The following is a 20,755-nucleotide window of genomic DNA, read 5'->3' as shown; positions in this document are numbered from 1 at the left end:
CCGCCATGCGCGGCGCTGGCGGCGGTGTTCCAGATCACCATGGAAAAGCGGCGATTTTTCGGAGATTTTGAAATTGTTGTTCGTTTCACGACTACAATGTCGACTATTTTGATATATATTCCCGGCTGGGCCGGTGCTAGTTGTATGGATATATGCGTAATTGCGTATCTTGCTCGACTCCCCTCGGCTGGCTCGGAAGCACAAATCGTATGGTCTCTCCGAATACTGCCAACGGGCGCAGATGTAACACTATGAGGCGCATTTTCGACATGGACAAGGATCTGATAGCCGCAGATATTACTGTAGAGTTGTCAAAGAACAATTTGCGTGCCCGCTGAACAGCCCATAATTTGTAATCAGCCGAGGCGGATTTCGCAGTAGCCTTGGAGTGTGTAGAATCCGTGGGTACAGCGGAGTTAGCCCAACACACCCGCTCACCACGAACGTTTAGCTCAACAGACACTAACATCAATAAAGAATAAATATTTGTCCGTAATATATATATTAATATACACTTTATATATAATAGCTCATTGTCTACACGTTGCTTTCTCCTTCAGACTTACACGTCAGGACGTTGTCATGACGCCAGCTGTCTCCGCCATAACCCGAATTAAAATTTCTATATCCTTGGATTTCCTAATCGCACAGACTGGTATTGTCTTCCAACCCCTCCGCTTTGTAAACTCGACCAGTGGGTCATACTTCACTTGCGTACGCGGCAAGTCCGCTTTCGTCGCGACGATCAAAATGCGCTTACCGTCCATACGCTCCTGACCAAGCTCAGTGATCAGTACTCGTAAATCTGCAATAGGATCCTCGCTGTCTAGACCGACCACAAAAACGAGGCCACCCGCGCGTTCAATGTGCCTCAGAAAATCGGTGCCCATGCCTCTATCCAGGCTCGCACCAGCGATAATTCCGGGAATATCAGCAACGGTAAAAGTCTTGTCCGTCGTCGCGACATCTAATGATATTGTACCGACACTCGGCGTCAGCGTTGTAAATTGCCAATGTCCGATTCGCGGTCGTGCATTCGAAATTGCGCGTAACAATGTGCTCTTGCCCGCATTCGGCAGTCCGACCAGTCCAAGATCTGCGAGAAGCTTCAACTCGAACCTGAAGACCCCACTAAGTCCAGCTCGACCTTTTGTCGCAAACCTTGGATTTCGAATATCACTTGTATGAAAGTGCTGATTTCCAAGGCCTCCACGGCCACCTTTGAGCAACAGCACAGGAGGACCGGGTCTTGCCAGATCAATTCCGTCCGGCGGAAAACTGTCCTGTATACGCTCAATTCTCTCCTGCGCTCTGTCATCCAAAACTTTTCGTTTCTTCAAGTCTTTGAAAAACTGCCGCTCCATATTGAATTCCTTGAACCCGCTCAGATGAATCCAGCCTTCACCTGGTGGAGAGTTCTCACGCTCTAGAACGCAATCTGGCGAAAGAGTGATATGGGTCCCAACTGGCACCTTTATTATAACGTCATTGCCATTTCGACCATTCATTTGAGAACTCGATCCACCTCTCCCGGACTCTGCGACAACCCGTTTCCGGATTTTATGGAGCGACGTCTCCCCTTCGACTGGTTGGACATACACGCTGCCGCCTTCCCCACCGTCACCTCCATCAGGTGGACCCTTGGCTCTTCCACTCTCTCGCAGAAACGACACATTCCCATCGCCTCCGGCACCTGAACTTAGCTTGACGACCATGATGTCGGTAAAATTTGAGTCAGCCTTCTTCCGGCGCTTGTACGGAGTTGGGTTGCGACCCGGTACCTTTTCAAGTGTAATGTTGTGAGTGTAGAAAGATTCATCCTGAAAGAGCCGCTCCTGCTGACATATAGTTAACTGCGGTGATGAGTGTCTTATGAGAGCTGGCGATAGTGGAGTTCGCCTTGATCTGGCAAGGGCGGAGCTCAATGAAGTCGACGATAAATGTCGAGAGGCAGATATACTGGTACCCGGCTGCCGTAAATACAGAAACCTACAAATCTGCAGTCTTGCCATCGTGACATCGAATACCGAATACTCTATCGACAAGAAGTCATTGAGAATCGAGAATTATTCCAATCGAACTTTCTGTTTTGCGGAATCTGCCCGTTCGAGTAGCGCCGTTTAGGTGTTAAAGAACTCCCAACGTCAAAAAGTTATTTGATCGTCGGCTTGTCGGCTCCGACGAGGTTCGAGCAGAACCCGCGCTAATCGCCATCAGTCGGCTTTGAGCTCAACGGCAGTATCAACACTCTGCTCAATGGTTCGGCAATTGAAATGGCGGTTCCTCGGCATTGCTATCCCGGTTCTTTTGATAGGCGGCATTGGTTGGGGATCCGACATTTTCATCTTTCGGAAACACCTGCAACCTGATCTATTAATACGACACCGAATATACGTCCACGTTATATGGCTTACATACCTGCTGGCAGTCCTCGTACCGCCAGGGTCGCCGCCGCGACCAATTAGTCCTAATGCTCAACTTGCCAAGATCAGTACGTTCTGTCGAAAATGCAATGCAATAAAGCCACCGCGCGCGCATCACTGTCGTATCTGCAATACATGCATACTGCGTATGGACCACCACTGCCCGTGGACGAACAACTGCGTCGGACACAGGAACTTGCTACACTTTATTAGGTTTTTGCTTAGCGTTGTAATTGGCACGTCGTCTGTGTTTTGGAACTTATGTGGACGAGTGCGAGTTCTGTGGGAAGCGCGACACCAGCCGATCTACGATGACGATGTCAGTCTGCCGGAGATAATCGCGACGATTGTATTCACCCCGGTATCATTTTTCGTTATATTCACTGTCGGACTACTGACGATTCGCACAATGTGGAATTTATGCGAAAATGTGACATTAATAGAGACGTGGGAGCGTGAGCGTGTAGATGGGCAGATTCGCCGCGGCAGGCTGCCCCCCGTTGAATTTCCGTACGATCTAGGCGGTCCGTATGACAATTTGCTTGCAGCGTTGGGTCCGGTCTGGCGATGGCTTTTGCCGTGGACGGAGCCACCGGGTGATGGCATGCATTTTGACACAAATGAAGATGCAGACCCGAACACCCCTTGGCCTCCAGCTGATCCGGATGAGATTCCTGTGTATCAGTACGTGGAACGCCAAATGCCGCCTATAGTAAGCAATCGGAGTAGTACTACCGGGAGCGTTTCTGGGTTTCCGGCGCCGTATTTCAATGAGAGAGCGGCACGTTCAACCCAACTACAGGACGGATATGACACGATCGAGTCCGAGCCAGATGATGACGCAGACCCGAATACGTATTGGCGACGAGATAAGTGGCAATCGTGGGAGGGAGAAAGATTAGAGGACTTTGGAGTCGATGTAGATGCCGAGTTGTATCATCGCAGACAGGAGAGCGACGACGACATTGACGGCGATGGAGAGAATGTACCGCTAGGAATAGTTAAACGGAAACTGGTAGGGATTGGCGGGCGGCGTATAGAGGAAGACATTGAAGGTAGAAACTAGAGGTTGTAAATACAAACTAGTGCATGGTCATATATTTCATTATTTGCATGGAGAAATTATGATGAATCTCATCGGCGGATGTGTATATATTAGTATATATCGCACACAGCATGGTGTACACAAATAAAGTACTTTTACTATGACCTTAAAACCTATCTTACAAACATATCCTGTAACTCGCGTATCGTCCGCTGGTCTCACTACGTCGTATAATCTTCACAACCATTCCTCGTTTGAGTCCCAGATATCGTGCGACTGGATCTTCTCGTTGAATCCGCGGAAGTTGACTCTCCTTCAATCTATACTTTTCCAACAACATCTTCTTCTCTTCGTTTGACAATCGGATATGCTTTGGTACTAATTCGTGGTGGGTAATATTGACTAACAAATCCGCCTCCTGGAACGTCTCAATCGTAGCCGGTGCGACAGTAGGAATCATTTTGTTGGCAGACGGCGTGATGGATGTCTGGTAAATGAAGATACCACTAGTGAACGACTTGTCCATGATGTGAATGCAAAATGCTCGCATTGTTTTGATACCCACCGACGCTTCGTCGCAAAATTCGACCCACAGACTTCCTAGATCGGGAAACTTCTGTTGCGCTTCTATGGTTGGGTTTGCCTGAAAGCACATAAGTTTGCGTCTATCCATTGGTTAGCGATATTGTTGTTGTGCGTCTCTCTTCTACGTACTGTGGCTGGCCCATTGAATCACACATTCTTGATCTGAAATCGTCCAAGGTCATATTCATATCCTCCTCGCTAACATCATACCCCTATTCCAAATATTAGCATCTCCGCCGCATCAGCAAAGTGCGTTTGATCATCATCAGATCACCATACCCGGTCCTTGACCATTTCTTTGACAGTTCGAAACGTCCGCCATAATCTCGACGCTTGTCGCTCAGCTTCATCCATATTCCAAGCTACCTCAGCAACACTAACTACAGTTCACAAATAGTGCTGACAAAATCGGCGGAATTTCATCTAGGAGAATTAATTCTGGCGACTGGTATATGGGAGAAAAGATTTAGTTTTTGGTCGTGCGGCAACCCGCATGCTGCGATCTACCGCGCCACAGTGATGCGGCGTACGCGCGGGAATAATGAATCCCGAGGCGGTTCCAGGCACGGCCAAAGGTTACTTCGAAAAAATCTGCCCTAGTTCACAGATATGTCGAACAACGAGCATCATCCCCCACCTCCGAAAGCCATCCTCACCGCGACTACTGCTCGGTGATTTTGTTCTATTGCCTTATCGCATTTGTGGGTTGGATAAGAGCAGGCGCTTTAGCAAGAATTTAGGACACTTTTTTGTCGAATATAATGGCTGCTGCTGTGGAGTCTCTGGACGTACCCGCCACGACCAGCACGAAACAGCGTCCCGTGAAGCCCGATCAGGCGATCTTCGAGGCTGGTCTTGAGGCTCTTGAGAAGGAATTGAAAGCGAAGAGCGACAAACAGGTGTGTATTGGGTTTACGTTGGGGATATTTGAAAGATGATTTTGCCCGGAGTCCCTTGTTCACAAGGACAGGTGTGACGTTCGCACGACACCTCACGCATGCAACTGTGGAAGATATATGACCGAAAGTCTAATATGAGATTGTTTAATTTATAGGATTACTATGTCAATCAATTGAAGCTGCTTTCTCCTGACTCCGCGCAGTCTGAGAAGCAGCAGGAGCTGCGCGGGCAGCTCACCGCCATTCGACAGCGACAGACCGAAATCCGTACTGCGAACCAGAAAGTTTTCGAGGAAATCAGAGCACTCGATGACGGTATCAAGCGAAAGGTAGATACGTGATATCACGGACACAATGACGATTTTGGTGTTAACTGATTGCTTAGATCAAAGAAGTTCAGTCTGCCAAATCCAAGCTCACCTTCAAGTCCATCGACGAGCTCGATGCTCACATCAAGTATGTGACTATGCTAGCCATCTTTTAGCTATTTACTGACATTTATAGGAAACTTGAGGCCACCGTTGATTCTGGCACCATGAAGCTCGTCGACGAGAAGCGCACGCTCGCCGATATTACTGGTCTCAAGAAGGGCCGCAAAAACTTCTCTACCATCCGCGAGATCGAGCAGTCTATTGCCGAGAGCAAAGAAAAAGTCGCCGCTCTCAGGAGCAAGACTGAGGACAGCGAGTCCAAAGAATTGTCCTCGAAGCACCAGAAGATTCAGGTCGAGCTCGATGCCATTCGCGCTGAGGTCGATAAGGTCCAGAAAAATAGGTCGACACTTGTCGATCAGCGGAACGAGGCGCGCAAGGCGCGTGAGGAGGCGTACAACGCGCTTCGAAAGTTTAAGAACGACTTTTACCAACAGAAGAAGGAGTACGGCAAGTACGAGCAGGAAGAGCGACAGCGACGATGGGAGCGTAAGAAAGCGGAGCGTGAGGCCTTTGACCGTGAGAGACGGAAGAAGCGTGCCGCACAGAAGCTCGAGGCTGCTAGCGAACCAGCATTCGAGGCCGATATTGCTCAGGGGGAGTCCTTGCTGCAATACTTTGACCCGACGTTCAAGCCTACCAGCAGTGTGCTCCGGTCATCCAGTAGCCTTGCTGCGCATGCTACTCGTACGATCGACGCCGCGCCACCAGCCGGTACCCAGGTTCTGGCAAAGAAAACCAATGACGAGATGTACTTTGTTGGCAAGAAGGGCAAGAAGAGCAAGAACACCAATGGAGCTTCCGCCTCCGAGAAGGAAAAGTTTACTCTCAACTTTGAGATTGTCAGTCAGCTCAGCAAGCTCTCCATTGGCGTTCCTATGAACAAGGAAGAAGTCCCCGCCACTATCGAGTCGCTCAAGGCAAAGATTCAGTGGTTCAAGGACAACCAAGAGCGCGTTACCGCCGAGAACATCAAGAAGGCCGAAGACGAGATCGAGCGCCTTGAGAAGGATGCCGAAGCTGATGCTGCCAAGGATCAGGAGCCCAGAAAGCGATCTGGTAAGCGGAACGGCAAGACTGTTGCTGCCGAGAACGGTGAGAAGGTCGACGGCGTGGTGGATGCTACTCCTGAGCCTGAGTCTGAATCTCCCGCTGACGAGACGGAGGACCATCAAGTCGAGGAATTGGTCGAGACTGCAGAGAAGACGGAAGAGTAAGGAGACAGCGCATCTGTGTGAAAATATCTGGCGTGTGGGAGTAGAGAAAGCGGCGAGTAGATGAAAAACAAAATTGTAGGGACTTTCTACCATGTGAAACGAGAGATTGAGCGGTAAACTGGCTGGCTGGTCAAATATTCGATGCCTTTTCTTTTGATGCTACGTCATTGGTTTGTTATCATCATGCTTCTCCTCTCTATTTGCCTTTTAACGATCTTTTGTTCATGTGTATTTACTATTGTAATTTTTTTTGTGCACGTTTTAGTGCAAGTTTTCCATCCTCGCTTCATTTAATGTGTGTACGACCTTCGTATAGATTGTTGTATATTGTGTCTTAACGTGACGGTATGCGCAATGAAATTGCATTATTAGTTACTAGTGAGCAGTAGTAATATAACTTTTATTGGGTCCCGTTGTTGCCTTCGCATACGTTTCAGCCATCACTGCGCTGCGAGGCCAAGCGATGCGGCTCTGACGTTGTGTGTACGACGCGTCGCGAGGCATTCAATCCTCCCCTCCGCCGAATCAGCAAACAACACAACACAACACAACCCCGCCACGGCGAGACCGACAACCAAATTCACCGGGAAGGTAAGACGATGCATGTATCGCCGTCGTCGTACGCGCGCGCTTTTACCTCCCTTCGCGCGTCGGCGATTTCCCACGCGACATGCCGTCTGGTGCTGTTCGTAGCGTGCCTTGACGTCGACGCGCTTTGCGCCGCGAAGATCTTCTCCGGCATTTTGAAGCGCGAGTTAATTCCACATCGCACGTGTCCAGTTGCTGGGTATTCGGAGTTGAAAGCCCGGTATTCGGAATTGGAGGACGATGTCACGAGTGTGGTGTTGTTGGGATGTGGCGCGCTGGTCGATTTGAGCGTATACCTGCGCGAGGAGGAGAATGATGACGAGGAAGACGAAGAAGATGAGGAGAGTTTTATGAATAGAAGGAGAGAAAGGAGGACGATATACGTGTTCGACAGTCATAGGCCGTGGAATTTACAGAACGTGTTTGGTCCGGACGATGTGATTTGCTTTGACGACGGAGATGTGGAGGACGGACTTTTGAATAAAGAACGCGAGGCCTATGAGGCGTTAGTGGAGTTAGGTGAGAGCGATGAGGAAGATAGCGAAGAAGAAGATGAGGACGATGAAGAACATGCAAGTGAATCGGAGTTGGAAGCAGATGAAGAGGGGGAAGTGGCGGAAGACGTCGGATCAGACGACGAGTCTTCCGAGATGCACGACACCAACAAGATATCAACCTCGCGACGGTCAGAATCACCAGACTCTACACGGTCGTCGAAACGCAAATCACCGTCGTCTCCACGCTCACCGTCACCGTCACCCCGTCGGCAAAAATCCGCCCGCCAAGTCCGTCGCGAATATCAAGAAATTATCGCAACATACTACAGTCGAGGGACTGCATACTCCACACCTGTCGCCTCACAACTATATTCTCTTCTCTCATCTCTAGGCGACGCATCCACACAAGACCTTTGGCTCTCCATAGTCGGCACAACTGCCCTCGACACGCTCGCACCACAGCTCTACCGCCGCCTCTTCCCTCTGCTCCGTGACGAAGTCAGACGGCTCAATCCTAGCGTGACTGGAGTGAAATTATCAGCAGATGACACCGGGTTGGTGATTCAGCCCGATTTTAGAATGTTTCTCCTGCGGCACTGGACACTTTACGACGCACTCATACATTCGCACTATGTTGCATCGAGACTACAACTCTGGACGGACGACGGCAGAAAGAAGCTCCACAAGATGCTCGCCAAAATGGGAGTATCCCTGTCTGTAGCAAAAGAACGGTGGACGCACACGGACGTGTCGCTCAAACGTGCACTCAAAGACCGGATATCATCAGTTGCCGCAGTTTTCGGCATTGGGAGCATTGTGCGGACCGGCGTGATTCGGAAATTCGGCTTCCGTGGAACTGTGACGGCTGGCGATGCTGTTGAGAGCGTGGCTGCGTTGTTGGAGTGTGGACGCGGGAAGAGTGTTGTGGACAAGGAGAATGTGAATCCTGGTGCCAAACCTGGGGATGAGGCGAAGGAGAGTTACAAAGCTGCTTGGATTGACAATTTTTGGATCGGGTGGGATGCACTTGACGAGTATGTTTTCGCCATATCTACCGAGATTTACTTTTTCTGTACTAACACGGTATTGGCAGTGTCGAACTACTTCTTCATGGCCTCGAGCGAGCACAGGTCCTCCAACAAGCAGTTGTGCGCACAGGAACCGCTCTCCTCGAAAAGAACCAAGTCCTGATCCTCCGCACGTTCCGCCTTGCCGTCCTCAAAGACGGTCCCGATCTCGACCTGTTTAGTAACCCGATAACACTAATTCGCCTGGCGAGCTGGGTGAATGAGTGCAAGGCAGAGCAAGAGGATCGGCAGATCCCGATGGTGATGGCTGCGTTGGATCGGATTCGGGACACATACACGGTTGTTGGATTACCAGCCCGGGTTCTTAAACAGTCTGCCAATGACGACGGTGACGAGGATGACTTGGTGGGCGACGACGACGAAGAGACGACGCGGAATTCGTTTGGAATTGCATTCCAGCAAGTCGCGAAGCAGACGCACGCGCGCGTTCGCATAGACTCATTCGAGAGCTCTGTCGTCGAGGTTAGGAAGGACGATCTCACAGGATTTCTCGAGGGCATGACGGTTGTAGGGATGAGATGAATAATGTATAGAAGCCGATGATCTGGGGCAGTGGTGTATTATAGGATTCTGATTTTTCGTTCATGGTATCGTCATTTGTTGTTTTGGCATTGTGTGTTATTAGCAATGATGTATATTAGAATTAATTCATGATTCCATCTAACTCTATGACCGACCCACCACATAAATGAAGCACAAAAACAACAGTAATGCGCCAAACACAGTTTATAATCCCTATCTTACAAGATATACAACAAATGAATCCAATGCGTTCATCAAAATTTACTTTGGACAAAGCTCAAGACAATCCAACAGCTGTCCGGCCTTGACGTGCATAAACCCGCTGTACTGATCATTCAGTCCCAAACTGATGAACAACGTGTCGTCCAACCATCCGTGATAATAATCGTTGACGAGACTATTCGTCTCCGGCGTCACCCTTGGTTCGCTACTATCCTCGCGCTTGGCGACCGCGTTTGGCGGATTAACAAGGGATTGGCTGTGGTCCCTAAAGTGCGGGTGATCCCACTCCATAGACACAGAGTACACCATCTGCCGCTCGTCCGACCCTGCGTACACGAGGTTTGATGAGCGGGCGAGGATGTGGAACGGTGCCGTCGCGTTCATGACGACGAGATACCGCCTGTAGTAGACCTGCAGCCAATGCTCGTACTTGACGTGCATGATCGAAATCAGGACTGTGTTGTCAAGCGTCGGTTCGCATGGATAGTCGCACAAGGTTACGCGCAGGGTGTTTGTGGCCTGATGGATCGTCATCCTTTGCTGGGAAGGGTCCGGGAACGTCTTGCGGAGGGAGAGGATGCACTCTGGTGTCGGTGCGTACACGGCGAGATTGCGCATGCCAGGATCGGACAGGGCCGAGAACGACCGGTCGCCAATCTCGTGGTGCACGAAAATCTCGTTCTTCTCGTCGAACAGGAGCTGGTAGTTTTTCTCCATCTCGGCGAGCGGCGTTTCGCGTGGTAACGCAGTCAGGTTCGTGAACCGGATCGGCACGTTCTCGATCTTGAGCTTCGATTCGAGGTCGGGCACAAAAGTGCGGAGATCGACGATGAACTGGTGTACGCAATTAGTAATGCCATTGGTGCCGACGATCATTAACGGCTCGCCAAGAGGCGACATAAAGATCCGCGAGTCAATGTGTCCGAGACCGTTTTCGAACTTGTGCCAGAGTCCGCACGAGCCTTTTGGGGATGCCCAGCCGGGAAGATCAATAGTCTTGGGCTGGTTGACGCATCTGAGCATTTGCTGGTCAAAAGTTTTGGACATGGCCCAGTCCATGTCGCAGTAGACAATGGAATGTTTTCTGACTGAAATTGCGTCCTTTATCGGCTTGACCGAGTCTCTTGCGAAGCCGATGTACGGGTATTGCGACCCGGGAGGATATGGAAGTACATTCGGATTGAATCGGAAGACGTCTGCAGGCATGATGTCGAGCGGTGCGAACGACAGTCTGGACAGTGTTCCTTCTGGACTCGCAACATTGATAAGCACATTCGCGCCTCCGGGCTTTTGGAAGGGCTGGGAGCAGGACTGCAGTTGCGTGGCAACAGTCTTGCGGTGCCGGACGAGTGGACTGCCAGCAAGATACTCTTCGTGAATGTCGTCCGCGGGCTTGGTCTCCGGCGATCCGTTCCATTTAGGCTCCTCGAGAACGGCCTGCTGGTGGAGCCTGCCATTGTCGACCATCGAGGCGGCAAAAGTGCGGACATGGCTCTTGGAAGTGAAGCGGCTCACAATAAAGGTAAAGACTAGGCAGACAGCTAGAACGACTGCCATCAAGCTGGTCTTGCGCTTGGGAAGCATGTAGGTCATTGTGGCTCCGAGGTCTGGCACTTTCGCCTTCTTCTTCTTCTTCTTCTTCGTCGTGAGTCGCAAGCAGAGCTCCAAGAAAAACGACGACAGGGCAACAGGGAGTAATGGCAGAGGAAGATCAGCCAGTCACAATGGCATGAAATAACATGGAAGCAGAGAGGAAAATGAATAATATAAATGAGCGTGATGGAGGCCTCAAGATCGCCGCAGGGGCTGGGCTGCAGCCGACTTTAACTTTGGCTGCACACGCCTCGGTCCCAGGGCCAGCGGGCCGCATCTGGGACTCTGCCCTAGCCCTGAATGGTGATATTTGCGTTGTTTGAATTAGTGCAAAAGCCTGAAGTAAGAAATATTGTTAGAAATTTCCTCCTCTTCCGCTCGAACGAATTGTCTGGCACCCTCTGCTCTGTACTGAGAAGGGGAGTCGAGTAAAAAGGGCTACAATATCAAATCAGTCGTCCTCGAGGTGAATGTGGCCGGTACCTAAGCAGCGTTAGCGGAAATCTCCACAGGTACCACAATTAAGCCATAAGCGGCAACAGAATTCCCTGATGAGGCTAGACTCTTTATGATGAGCGACCCTGGCAAACTCTATTATTCTGGGGTTGTTTTATCGCAGTTGCCACTCTGTTGTCTGCGGGACTGCAAAACAAAATGCACCAGAATAATCACGCAAACTCCAGATCACCAGCAACTGCTGGCGTCGCAGGGCGTCGTCTCACTCCTCGGATCCGATAATTGAGCAACCGCTCAGGTTTTTAAAAATTACAATTTAACGGACAAGAGTCACAAGATGAGCGGAATGACAAGGTGCTTGACTGTTTGAGGGGAATGGAGTGATATCAGCGCAGTCGGCCCTAAACCACAACCTCAAAAAATTTAAGTTCGACTGATCCACAACTTGCCCGGTCGTGCTGCCGAATCTCTCTTTGGACTAGTTCTACTTCTGGCAGACAAGACGCAAAGTACTTAATTGTTCATTTAAATATCACCAAAAATGATCGTCTTATGGTATAGGTGATTTGATATGTGTACGCAATACGCAAGCAACCTGTAACGTTATTAATTATAGAGAAAGTCGAAGAGCACGGGAACCAAAAGTTTACAGAGAGATACACTACGTGGCTATTTATTTTTTAATATTGATTTAAGAGAATACACTTTCAACTATCTTGGAACTTGATCGCGAAGTCGTTTCACAGCTCTGCAAAGACTATAAACGGGTAGCGGGAATGCCATTAATTCGAGTGAGACTGCTGAGGTTATAAGGAGACCAGGTCAATAAATACCTTCAGTGTCTGCGAGTTCTGAGAATCATTGCACACTATCTTAGCGACCTTGCAGACGTGCTTCTCTTGTACGGCAGCAGTAACGCGGCCACTAATCTCAGTATGGCCTGTGGTCGATTGCTCTGACCTCGGGTAGGCGCGAAATTAAGTGGTTAGGGTTTATGGGGATGGAACTTACAGTCGATCGCAATTCGGGTGGTAATTTAATTTGCAAGCGTCATTGGAGGCCTTGTTTTCCCGACCAGGCTATGTTAGCCGCTCTATCCTGCTCGTGAGTCGTCACCGGCTGGCCTGTTTGTCTGCGTAGGACCCCTCGCTGGAGTCTTCCGCAGCTATGGGTTGCAGAGGCAGGCCTGGTCACTGTTCGCTGCAGTGCCACCATGAGACATGTTTGCTTATGTATTGAGAGTCTATAGTGCACCCTCTCTCATTATTCACTTGTATGTAGTCACCTATCGGGATCGGGATTAACGGATATCCTCGCAAGTCCTACAACTGAGACACGGCTAGCGACCCTTTTAATCCTGACACTTGCCAAGGAAATTCATTCGACAACCTTATCGTCCGGCGGGCTCACATTCTTCCGTCCTGATTGGCCCCAATCTGATAAGCGAGATTAAGCGCCGCCGCGGTCGCCAAGGTAGTTTTGTCCACGCACCTTTGCAACAAGGAAACTGGAGGTCGCTTATTTTCTGTGTACGATTTGCTGTTGATTTTTACTTAACTATGTGATATCAAACTCGGAATGGCGGACAGGCGACCATCTTATATAGTTATCAGATCTTGCGAGCTACTAGCTAACTTTTGAACAACCTACAATCCTATTCGCGGTTAATGCGGATCGTTGCATTGATGCTCAGCTGTCCACTAACAATTCTCTGTGCTATCGACAGTCTAACTTGTATGTGCCATACACAGTCAGTTGTAATACAGCGTGCAGAGCTCATTATATTATTCAGAATAAGATTGAGAGGCTGCGGTACTATAATCCCACAATAACTCTGCATGGCATCTTTCCGGGGCCGCGTCACCAACCTAATCGACGACTTGCATGCGGAAGCTGTGGAGAAAATCACGAAAAAAAATAGAAAAATAATAATTACAGCACCTACGATTCCAGCGTGGTCTCCCACCGCAGTACTAAGTAGGCCCAAAGAAGCTTAACTGGTGTTGATCGGACGGGGAACTGTGTTTTCTTCTTGGTATGGCCGTAACTGAACGTTGTTACACGGCGCGCACCCATAGTTCGATAACCTTCCGCGTAAAATACACTGGCTGTTCAAACAAAATAACCGCCAATTCCGTCCTCGCTCCGGACGGGGATGGTCCTCTCTGCTGGCGGGCGGGCTGGCTGGTTTGGTGTCCTTGCCTACGGGCCTTGGCAGGCAGCTGGTGTCGTCGCCTTTGGTTTCCTTTTTGCGTTCTTTCCTTCCTTTCTTCGTTTTCTTGTTGTGTATATTTATCCGTTTCGCTTTCCTTTCGTTCCTTTGTTTTTCGCCAGTACACGCATGTACATAGCTTGTAAAATACACTGGCTATCAAACAAAAAAAAGCCAATCATATTTCACCAATTTATTATTATAGATTCAAAAATAATAAAATAAATACAAGTTCCCCGCCCCAGTTGTTAGCCCTATTTCTTGCACCATCTAACTTTTCTTGTATTAATTGTCGGACAAGAGAAGCTGCCAGCATGCTCATGGAGAGCATGACGCAGCAGCAAACCCGCCAGAAAAAGCCTGGGCAGGGAACCCCGGAGCCAGACCGGCCCTCGCAACAGGACCGCGTAAGCAATTGTTGAGTATGTTCTGCAGACGCCGTTGCCAGTTGATCTTCACAAGACTGGTTTAACTTCCCGGTTTGTCTTTTTGTTGCCGGAGGGGAATGCTACTCCGTTCCTCTGTCGATTGTTTCCGCCGCGAATTACCAATTGTAACATAACCACGGCTCAACCGTAGGCTAAGATAAGAAAACCATTAAGGTTGCCTTCCGGCATGCATACTTTTCGGCATACGACTCCAATCCGGATTTTGATATTTTGAAATAGGATAGTTACACTAAATCGCTCATCGATAAGCGCGGCTATGGGCGGGCTGCGGCTCAAAGCATCGTCGACCTGGGTGGGATTAAACGGGATTTGTTCAATTCTCGGATCTCCCTGGATTCGGTCATTCATACATCAAATATCCCGATCTCCTCCAGTTTAGCTTCACAATACTCGAGGGTAGGTGCATACAAGCAAGCAGTATGGCGTCGAATACCATGATGTCGGTCTCGATATCGCATGTCGACGGTGCTCCTGGTATATTATCCGCTTTCGCATGACATCTTGCCGATTCCGCAGCCCACTGGCAATCAAGTTCTCGTTAAAGTCCAGGCCGCAGCAGTACGTCTCTCATTCGGATCTCCGGCAATGCGGTCCCTGACAGACTAACACTCTTCCAGCTAAATCATCGCGACAAATTCATTCGCCAGCATCTCTACCCCGGCGCCGCGTTCTACATCCCACTAGGCGCTGACTGCGTCGGTCGCGTCGTCGCCCTCGGCGCTGCAGCCTCGGACTTGTCCCTCCTCAACAAACGCGTGCTAATCTACCCTGCCCGCGGCTGGGTGTCGTCGCCTGCGGCCCCCGAATCCTCTTCATTTGCAGTACTTGGCGGCACGAAGTTTTACCCCAAGGCATTAAAATCGGTTTAACGAGTTATCGGTTTATTGAAATGGATCAATCGCCGCGAGGCGAATTTTTACAGAAAATAGTATCGGTTTAGCGGGGTTATCGGCTTAACGGGTTTAACTGTATTACCGATCGGATATTGACGGAAAGAAGAGCGATGCGAAATTGCCACGACGTGTAAAGTTCCAGAAGTATCTGCTCCTGCCTCGCAAGAAGATGAATCTGGAACACAGATATCTCGCTCATGATGCCCGCCCTTTTACAGTTTCGACGCACCACCTGGCGAATATAGACCAATCCAAGTCAGCGGAGGCCGATTCCAACTCGCCAACCGCCTTGTCGTGCGTGACTGCCAGCTGAACAGCTGGTTCGACTCTCCTGCTCATGGCGAGACCGACACCCAGGCCCTGTCTTCTCAACAAGTCCAATCTATTTTCGCCCCGCCTGCCCCAACAGTGTCTGAATCACCGTCACCGTCTTCGAAAGCGGCATCTACAACCCAACCAGTCCACAAGCCGCAGTCCAAATCGTCATCAAAGGGGCCACCGAAGGCGTCGACTTCAAAATCATCTCAGAAATCAACACCAGCGTCTACCAAGAACTCGGAGAACGTGCTCGTTGTAGTATGCTCGGTTGCAAGAGTTATCTAGAACCGAGATGGCTTGCTAACCTTATAGGCGGAACAATTGAACGCGACAATGGTTTTACTCAGAAACGAAGTGCGCGGTCTGATTCCTAGCGACGATGAAGACATACCGGACAGCGTCATGCTGGATGCCAGCGACGAACCCAATCAGTCAATCTTGCCACCAAAAAACAGCCCGTCAAAGTCGCGATCGGCGACCCCAAGGTTGTCGGCCACCAAGCGGCCAAGGACCGGCACCAAAATCACGACGCCGTGATCTTCAAGCTCCGCCACGAGTACGCCAGATGTGACGATTACGACCGCAGAGACGACGATTATCGAGTCCGAAATTCAGCCGGAGCGAATTGAACAGGTGCCGCCCATGCCAACCAAATGTCCGATGCCCGTCTTGCCTCCCGAACGAGCAATCACTGGGCCAGCACCGACTATGTCCCGCGAAAGCGAAAGATAAAGTGTGGTAGATGAACCACTGAATCCGAAATACTGACCCACTCGTTGCTTATTGTTCGTGAGGAATATGTTTGCAGATTATGACATACCGTGACTTGCTAAGACCAAACTATGTACTAACAACTCCATACTCTGATTTGCTGTGTTGGCTCTGATATTTTCTTGTTGCTACCTTTTGCTCTGTTTTTTGAAGTCATAGAATGATGTACCGCTCTTCATTTATCAGTAAATCATACGGTTGAAATACATCCATCATTGCTGGCCATGCATAATAGAGCCAGTCAGCCAAATTGAGCTATACGTTCGGACAGGATACTCTCTGTCAAAAATAGTGGGTTGGCTTCTCTGAGGAAGCACCCTTCTTGAACAGCATAGGCATTGTAAATGTGTGTAATCCGACGCCGATAGACAAAATGCGCGGGGAGACTGCGAATCTCGTACACAATGTATATAACACACGACTAGACAAATATACAAGTATCCCAATTTAACTAGCAACCCGCTATCCTAAATTTTCGTTTATTCTGTATTATCTCTTTACTTCTTTGACGACTTCTTCTTGGGCTTCTCCGCCTTCGGGGTAGTTGCGGTGGTCATGACAACCTTCTTGACGATCTTCTGCTCTTCGATAAGGAAAGTACGGACAATTCTAAAGAAATATATGTCAGACATACAACGGCACGTTCGCAGAATACGTCCTCGTGGGCTCGCCTGACCTTTTGTCAACATGCCCGGAACATTTAGACGACTTGCACGCGGCTGCGGTCCCTTTGGCCGCGTTGACTGCTTACAGAGTAGTTGTCACAAAAGCTGAAATCGGCGTGGGCAAGACGCTTGTTGTGACTGGCGCGGGCGGCGGCGTCGCGATTTTCGCCATTCAGATTGCCAAGGCATTGGGTGCGAACGTGTTTGTCACCGCTGGTAATGAACAAAAGTTATCTTTCGCAGTCAACACACTAGGGGCCGACGGCGGCGTGCTGTATAAAGAAGATGGATGGGGAAAGAAGTTACGGGGAATTATCAAGGACAGAGCTGGTGGCGAGATTGATGCCGTTGTAGACGGGGCCGGTGGAGACGTCGTTGCGCAGTTGGTTGGTGGCATTAAGGCCGGTGGTAAGATTGTCTGCTATGGGATGACTACAGGGCCAAAGGTCGATGTTGGAATGGCGGCTGTTTTGAAGAATATCGACGTATGTTGTTTCCTGAGTCGCACGTATTCTTGGTAGTGTCCGGCTAATGGTGATAGTTTCGTGGCACTACAATGGGATCAAAGCGCGAATTCGACGAAGTGCTGCAATTGATTGCCAAGACCGAACTTCAACCCGTGGTCGCGCAAGTGATTAATGGACTCAATAATATGGAAGACGCTTTTAGGGCTCTGATGGCTTCCGAGAGAGCTGGAAAGATCGTCGTTACTATCAACGAGGAATCGAGAGCCAACATGTAAACTGACAGTACTTAAATGTCAGCACCTGAAAGAAAGCATAATGAGAAAAATCATTTAACAATGACATTCACAGCACAGCCGTACTATCAAAGCATCAGACAATAACAGCAGAACAGAACCGCCACGACACAGTCAAGAACCTCTACGCCATCTTTTTCTTCACGTTATCATACTTGCTATCAGGGTAGGAAATCCAGTTTCCAGGCAGCATGTCCAAAGTTCCACGTCCTCCAAACTCATTCACAATGGTCTTTACAAGGCATCGCGGGCCAGATACTGGGGCGTCAGTGCTCGCCTCCCACCACATCGCACCCCCGAGTCCCTTGCTCTTAATGTAGCCCGCCTTCAATCTCGCGCAGCTAGGTGTGTCGTATGAGATCATGGTCCGGGAGCTCTTGTCATAACTCCAAGATGCAATACTGGTAGAGTCGAGATACTCAGTGGCTCCCGATCTAGGAAGCACTTTGTAGTCCCAAACACCGTCCTCATAAGAACCCCCTCCGACACCAGTATACGACTTTCCAGGACCGTCGGTCCCTACAAATGCACGACCGTACAGTGGCATGCCCACAATGATCTTCTTCTTGTCCACACCCGCCGCAAGGTATGCTTTTAGCGCAGCGTCGACGCTTACTTCGCCTCCGTATATGTTCGCCTGATGACCGGCAACGGTCGACCAGGAACCAGCAAAGTCGTACCCCATCAGGTTCCAGAAGTTAAGATATTTGTCCATACCCGCGATATCGAGCATATTATAGTAATATGGGCCACACGGTGCCGCGACACTGAGCAAGAACGTGGGAGTAGTCCCAGCAGACGTCTTCAGTTTTTGCGCGTAGGCATCAAGACCAGCCCGCAACTCCTTCAGCAACTGAACGTAATTAGCGGCTTGTGCGCCCGCAGTTGGATACTCCCAATCTATATCGAGCCCGTCCAGTCCAAGGTCACGAACCAATGCGACCGCAGTAGTCACGAAATTCGCACGCAAGCTGGGACTGGCGGCGACACTGGGAAAGTTTCCCGAATACGTCCATCCGCCAATGGACAACAGCACTTTTAGCGTGCGTTGCTTCTTTTTGAGTAAAAACAGTTGCTTGAAGTTGCCGTACAGATTAGTTCCGGGCTCGTTCCATGAATCGCCCGAAAAATGAATCTCTGCGTCCGCGTACGAATCGCTGAGATATACGGCTCCAGTTGATGGATTTACGTTTGCGAAAGCGTAGATGACGTGAGTCAGATAAGTGGATGGGAGATTCCAAATGAAGAACTGGCGGCCGTAGATTGACCAGCTAATGGTTATTTGTTAGTGAGACGAGTCAATGAAAGTGGGACGACTTACTTTGTGAAATATATCACCGACTTCATCTTTAACGTTTTTAATGGTCGGCAGTTTGACTTTTATTGTGTTAACTCTTTCCTTAGAAAGAGAAACTAAGGCGTCCTTCTTTTTCTTTAGATTAAAATTCATGGAAGCTATCCAAAATTTGACGGCACGCTAATGATAATATATGATAGGAAGCTTGAGTCAGGAATCGAATATGGAAACGGCAGTAGTTATATGAATTTGAGTTCTGGCCGGTACGAGGCCAACGCACACAAACATTAGATTACTCGCACGCGACGGACCATTACGAATGCATCCAGCTGAATAAAGTATCCGAAACTTGGTAAATAGATTACTAACAAGACTGAGTAGTTAATCTATCCCATTAGTTTAAGTGGTTATTTTCTCCAAGGACGACAGCCCTAGATTCTCCACAGTCAGACTGTCAGTGACTTTTTATGTCCTCTACATTAGTGACTTCCGCGTCCCTTGGTGAGGCCGGCCACGCCGGACTCGAATTCGAACTGCGCTTTGCCGTGGGTAGAGAACTACCAAAATTCTCAATGTCCGTTCGGCATGTCAATGTTCAGTCTAGCATTTGCTTTCGATTCGTAAATACACTTGGCATACGTAATAAGAAACGCTTGCATTTTCACTAAGTTATTTTTCCAGTAATGAGAATTAAGCTACTAAGTGAATATCCATTGATAGTCGCAGTCGCAGGGTCTATTAAATATACTTTAGACGCAACAATGCGCTGTTAGACAGTCTCAAATAACCTCAAACCTAGGGCAGGATATCACTAGTTGAATGTACAAGGAGCGAACAGTGGATCTTGGTAAATAGGTACCGTAATCTGGCAATTGCATGGAACAGGCCATTGGCATTGACTAATTCTGCGGGACGCGCACGAAGTCAGGACTAACAGGTGCCAACCTGTGGCGAAGTTCATTCAATAACCTCACAGTATATTCCTTGAAACGCCTGTAACTAATAATAGCAGTTCACATTCGAACCAATCCATTGATCTCGTCGATACTAGCAAACATGTCTCGCTTCGCCGGTAGAGCCTCAGATTCTGTACTCGCAGAAGCTAGATCATCTAATGACTTCTTGATGCTACAAAAGAGGTCATCAATTTCTCGCTCCTGTGCGGTAACTTCGTGTAGCAGCTTCTTATTCGAAGCTTGAGCCTAACCACTGGTGAGCATCTTTTCAAAGGATGCGTTTCAGCAACTTACTTCTTGAATCCTTTTTTCCAGCCTTTCAGCCTCAGCGAGATTAATTGGCGTAAGGTGGGCACGCACTAGGTCTTCCGGCGTCAGATTCTCCACGAAAACCTGTCTTTCGGACCCCTCAATTTCCCCTTTCTCGCTTTTCGCCTTCCGCTCCCTAGCTTCTTCTATTAATGCGTCCAGTTCTCTCAGTTTGCGAGCAACATTGCGCTCTTCTAAAATGGCATAGAACTCTCGCTATGACTGTATCAGCTTCCATGAAATTCAAGCACGCCCATGTAATGACACATACAGTTGAACTTGTTTCCCAGAAACGCATAGCCTGATTCATAGCTTCTCGTAAGCCCGCAGCACCGTGTTCGGCGACATATGGATAGCACTGTGACAGCTTGCTGAATGTAAGCGTTTTTGTTGACGCATAGAGCGACCGCTCGAAGATTTCCAGAAGTCGCTGGTTTCTGATCGACGTAGGCTGTTGCTGAGGATCAGGCGGTGCTGGTTGCGAGTCCACCATTACTGCCGGGATTAGGGAATACCTCCGGAGGATTGCGATACACGAGGAGACCATTGGCGGAGTACC

The 20,755-nt window shown here is 49.3% G+C and overlaps 9 protein-coding genes across 9 annotated transcripts; 4 read left to right on the top strand and 5 right to left on the bottom strand.

The window, feature by feature from the left end:
• Nucleotides 1-487: 487 nt before the first annotated feature.
• POJ06DRAFT_263433 (GTP1/OBG domain-containing protein) lies at nt 488-2,112 on the bottom strand. Its single transcript, XM_056188873.1, has one exon. It carries the CDS (start codon nt 2,010-2,012, stop codon nt 570-572), a length of 1,443 nt encoding a protein of 480 aa, XP_056040246.1. The 5' UTR covers nt 2,013-2,112; the 3' UTR covers nt 488-569.
• A 26-nt stretch (nt 2,113-2,138) lies between these two features.
• POJ06DRAFT_263432 (DHHC palmitoyltransferase-domain-containing protein) lies at nt 2,139-3,548 on the top strand. Its single transcript, XM_056188872.1, has one exon. The coding sequence runs from the start codon at nt 2,257-2,259 to the stop codon at nt 3,487-3,489; it is 1,233 nt and encodes a 410-aa protein (XP_056040245.1). The 5' UTR covers nt 2,139-2,256; the 3' UTR covers nt 3,490-3,548.
• On the bottom strand, nt 3,549-4,549 carry POJ06DRAFT_263430 (RNA polymerase). Its single transcript, XM_056188871.1, has 3 exons — nt 4,333-4,549; nt 4,183-4,265; nt 3,549-4,133 (listed from the first exon to the last, which is right to left on the bottom strand). The coding sequence occupies exons 1-3, from the start codon at nt 4,405-4,407 to the stop codon at nt 3,647-3,649; spliced, it is 645 nt and encodes a 214-aa protein (XP_056040244.1). The 5' UTR covers nt 4,408-4,549; the 3' UTR covers nt 3,549-3,646.
• Nucleotides 4,550-4,649: 100 nt separating this feature from the next.
• On the top strand, nt 4,650-7,014 carry POJ06DRAFT_216274 (uncharacterized protein). Its single transcript, XM_056185536.1, has 4 exons — nt 4,650-4,952; nt 5,108-5,281; nt 5,338-5,408; nt 5,457-7,014. The coding sequence occupies exons 1-4, from the start codon at nt 4,815-4,817 to the stop codon at nt 6,598-6,600; spliced, it is 1,527 nt and encodes a 508-aa protein (XP_056040243.1). The 5' UTR covers nt 4,650-4,814; the 3' UTR covers nt 6,601-7,014.
• Nucleotides 7,015-7,059: 45 nt separating this feature from the next.
• Nucleotides 7,060-9,409, top strand: POJ06DRAFT_278920 (CDC45 family). The gene is made up of 2 exons (XM_056189774.1): nt 7,060-8,719; nt 8,779-9,409. Exons 1-2 carry the CDS (start codon nt 7,200-7,202, stop codon nt 9,293-9,295), a joined length of 2,037 nt encoding a protein of 678 aa, XP_056040242.1. The 5' UTR covers nt 7,060-7,199; the 3' UTR covers nt 9,296-9,409.
• POJ06DRAFT_263426 (uncharacterized protein) lies at nt 9,402-10,599 on the bottom strand. Its single transcript, XM_056188870.1, has one exon. It carries the CDS (start codon nt 10,574-10,576, stop codon nt 9,557-9,559), a length of 1,020 nt encoding a protein of 339 aa, XP_056040241.1. The 5' UTR covers nt 10,577-10,599; the 3' UTR covers nt 9,402-9,556.
• A 4,084-nt stretch (nt 10,600-14,683) lies between these two features.
• Nucleotides 14,684-17,616, top strand: POJ06DRAFT_283956 (uncharacterized protein; the record flags this gene model as incomplete). Its single annotated transcript, XM_056190143.1, has 4 exons — nt 14,684-14,785; nt 14,845-15,048; nt 16,838-17,359; nt 17,416-17,616. 4 exons carry the CDS (start codon nt 14,684-14,686, stop codon nt 17,614-17,616), a joined length of 1,029 nt encoding a protein of 342 aa, XP_056040240.1.
• On the bottom strand, nt 17,577-19,140 carry POJ06DRAFT_44327 (glycoside hydrolase superfamily). Its single transcript, XM_056191042.1, has 2 exons — nt 18,956-19,140; nt 17,577-18,905 (listed from the first exon to the last, which is right to left on the bottom strand). The coding sequence occupies exons 1-2, from the start codon at nt 18,979-18,981 to the stop codon at nt 17,759-17,761; spliced, it is 1,173 nt and encodes a 390-aa protein (XP_056040239.1). The 5' UTR covers nt 18,982-19,140; the 3' UTR covers nt 17,577-17,758.
• An 804-nt stretch (nt 19,141-19,944) lies between these two features.
• POJ06DRAFT_271809 (Nnf1-domain-containing protein) lies at nt 19,945-20,689 on the bottom strand (the record flags this gene model as incomplete). The annotated part of the gene is made up of 3 exons (XM_056189527.1): nt 19,945-20,133; nt 20,182-20,412; nt 20,468-20,689. 3 exons carry the CDS (start codon nt 20,687-20,689, stop codon nt 19,945-19,947), a joined length of 642 nt encoding a protein of 213 aa, XP_056040238.1.
• Between the last annotated feature and the right edge of the window lie 66 nt (nt 20,690-20,755).

Source organism: Lipomyces tetrasporus (assembly GCF_029532465.1).
Source record: "Lipomyces tetrasporus strain NRRL Y-64009 chromosome Unknown POJ06scaffold_13, whole genome shotgun sequence".
Lineage (NCBI taxonomy): Eukaryota > Fungi > Ascomycota > Lipomycetes > Lipomycetales > Lipomycetaceae > Lipomyces > Lipomyces tetrasporus.
The sequence above is the reverse complement of the archived record's forward strand: the minus strand, read 5'-3'. Positions and strand labels throughout refer to the sequence as shown.

Bases quoted from the DNA above. Each gene is read 5' to 3' on its own strand.
- POJ06DRAFT_263433 (XM_056188873.1), bottom strand. From the start codon at position 2,012: ATGGCAAGACTGCAGATTTGTAGGTTTCTGTATTTACGGCAGCCGGGT.
- POJ06DRAFT_263430 (XM_056188871.1), bottom strand. From the start codon at position 4,407: ATGGATGAAGCTGAGCGACAAGCGTCGAGATTATGGCGGACGTTTCGA. The intron at 4,266-4,332 runs GTATGGTGATCT...TATTTGGAATAG, and splicing joins AAGAAATGGTCAAGGACCGG to GGGTATGATGTTAGCGAGGA. The intron at 4,134-4,182 runs GTACGTAGAAGA...ACCAATGGATAG, and splicing joins GATTCAATGGGCCAGCCACA to ACGCAAACTTATGTGCTTTC.
- POJ06DRAFT_44327 (XM_056191042.1), bottom strand. From the start codon at position 18,981: ATGAAGTCGGTGATATATTTCACAAA. The intron at 18,906-18,955 runs GTAAGTCGTCCC...AATAACCATTAG, and splicing joins TCGGTGATATATTTCACAAA to CTGGTCAATCTACGGCCGCC.
- POJ06DRAFT_263426 (XM_056188870.1), bottom strand. From the start codon at position 10,576: ATGGACTGGGCCATGTCCAAAACTTTTGACCAGCAAATGCTCAGATGC.
- POJ06DRAFT_216274 (XM_056185536.1), top strand. From the start codon at position 4,815: ATGGCTGCTGCTGTGGAGTCTCTGGACGTACCCGCCACGACCAGCACG. The intron at 4,953-5,107 runs GTGTGTATTGGG...TTTAATTTATAG, and splicing joins AAGCGAAGAGCGACAAACAG to GATTACTATGTCAATCAATT. The intron at 5,282-5,337 runs GTAGATACGTGA...CTGATTGCTTAG, and splicing joins ATGACGGTATCAAGCGAAAG to ATCAAAGAAGTTCAGTCTGC.
- POJ06DRAFT_278920 (XM_056189774.1), top strand. From the start codon at position 7,200: ATGCATGTATCGCCGTCGTCGTACGCGCGCGCTTTTACCTCCCTTCGC. The intron at 8,720-8,778 runs GTATGTTTTCGC...CGGTATTGGCAG, and splicing joins GGGTGGGATGCACTTGACGA to TGTCGAACTACTTCTTCATG.
- POJ06DRAFT_263432 (XM_056188872.1), top strand. From the start codon at position 2,257: ATGGTTCGGCAATTGAAATGGCGGTTCCTCGGCATTGCTATCCCGGTT.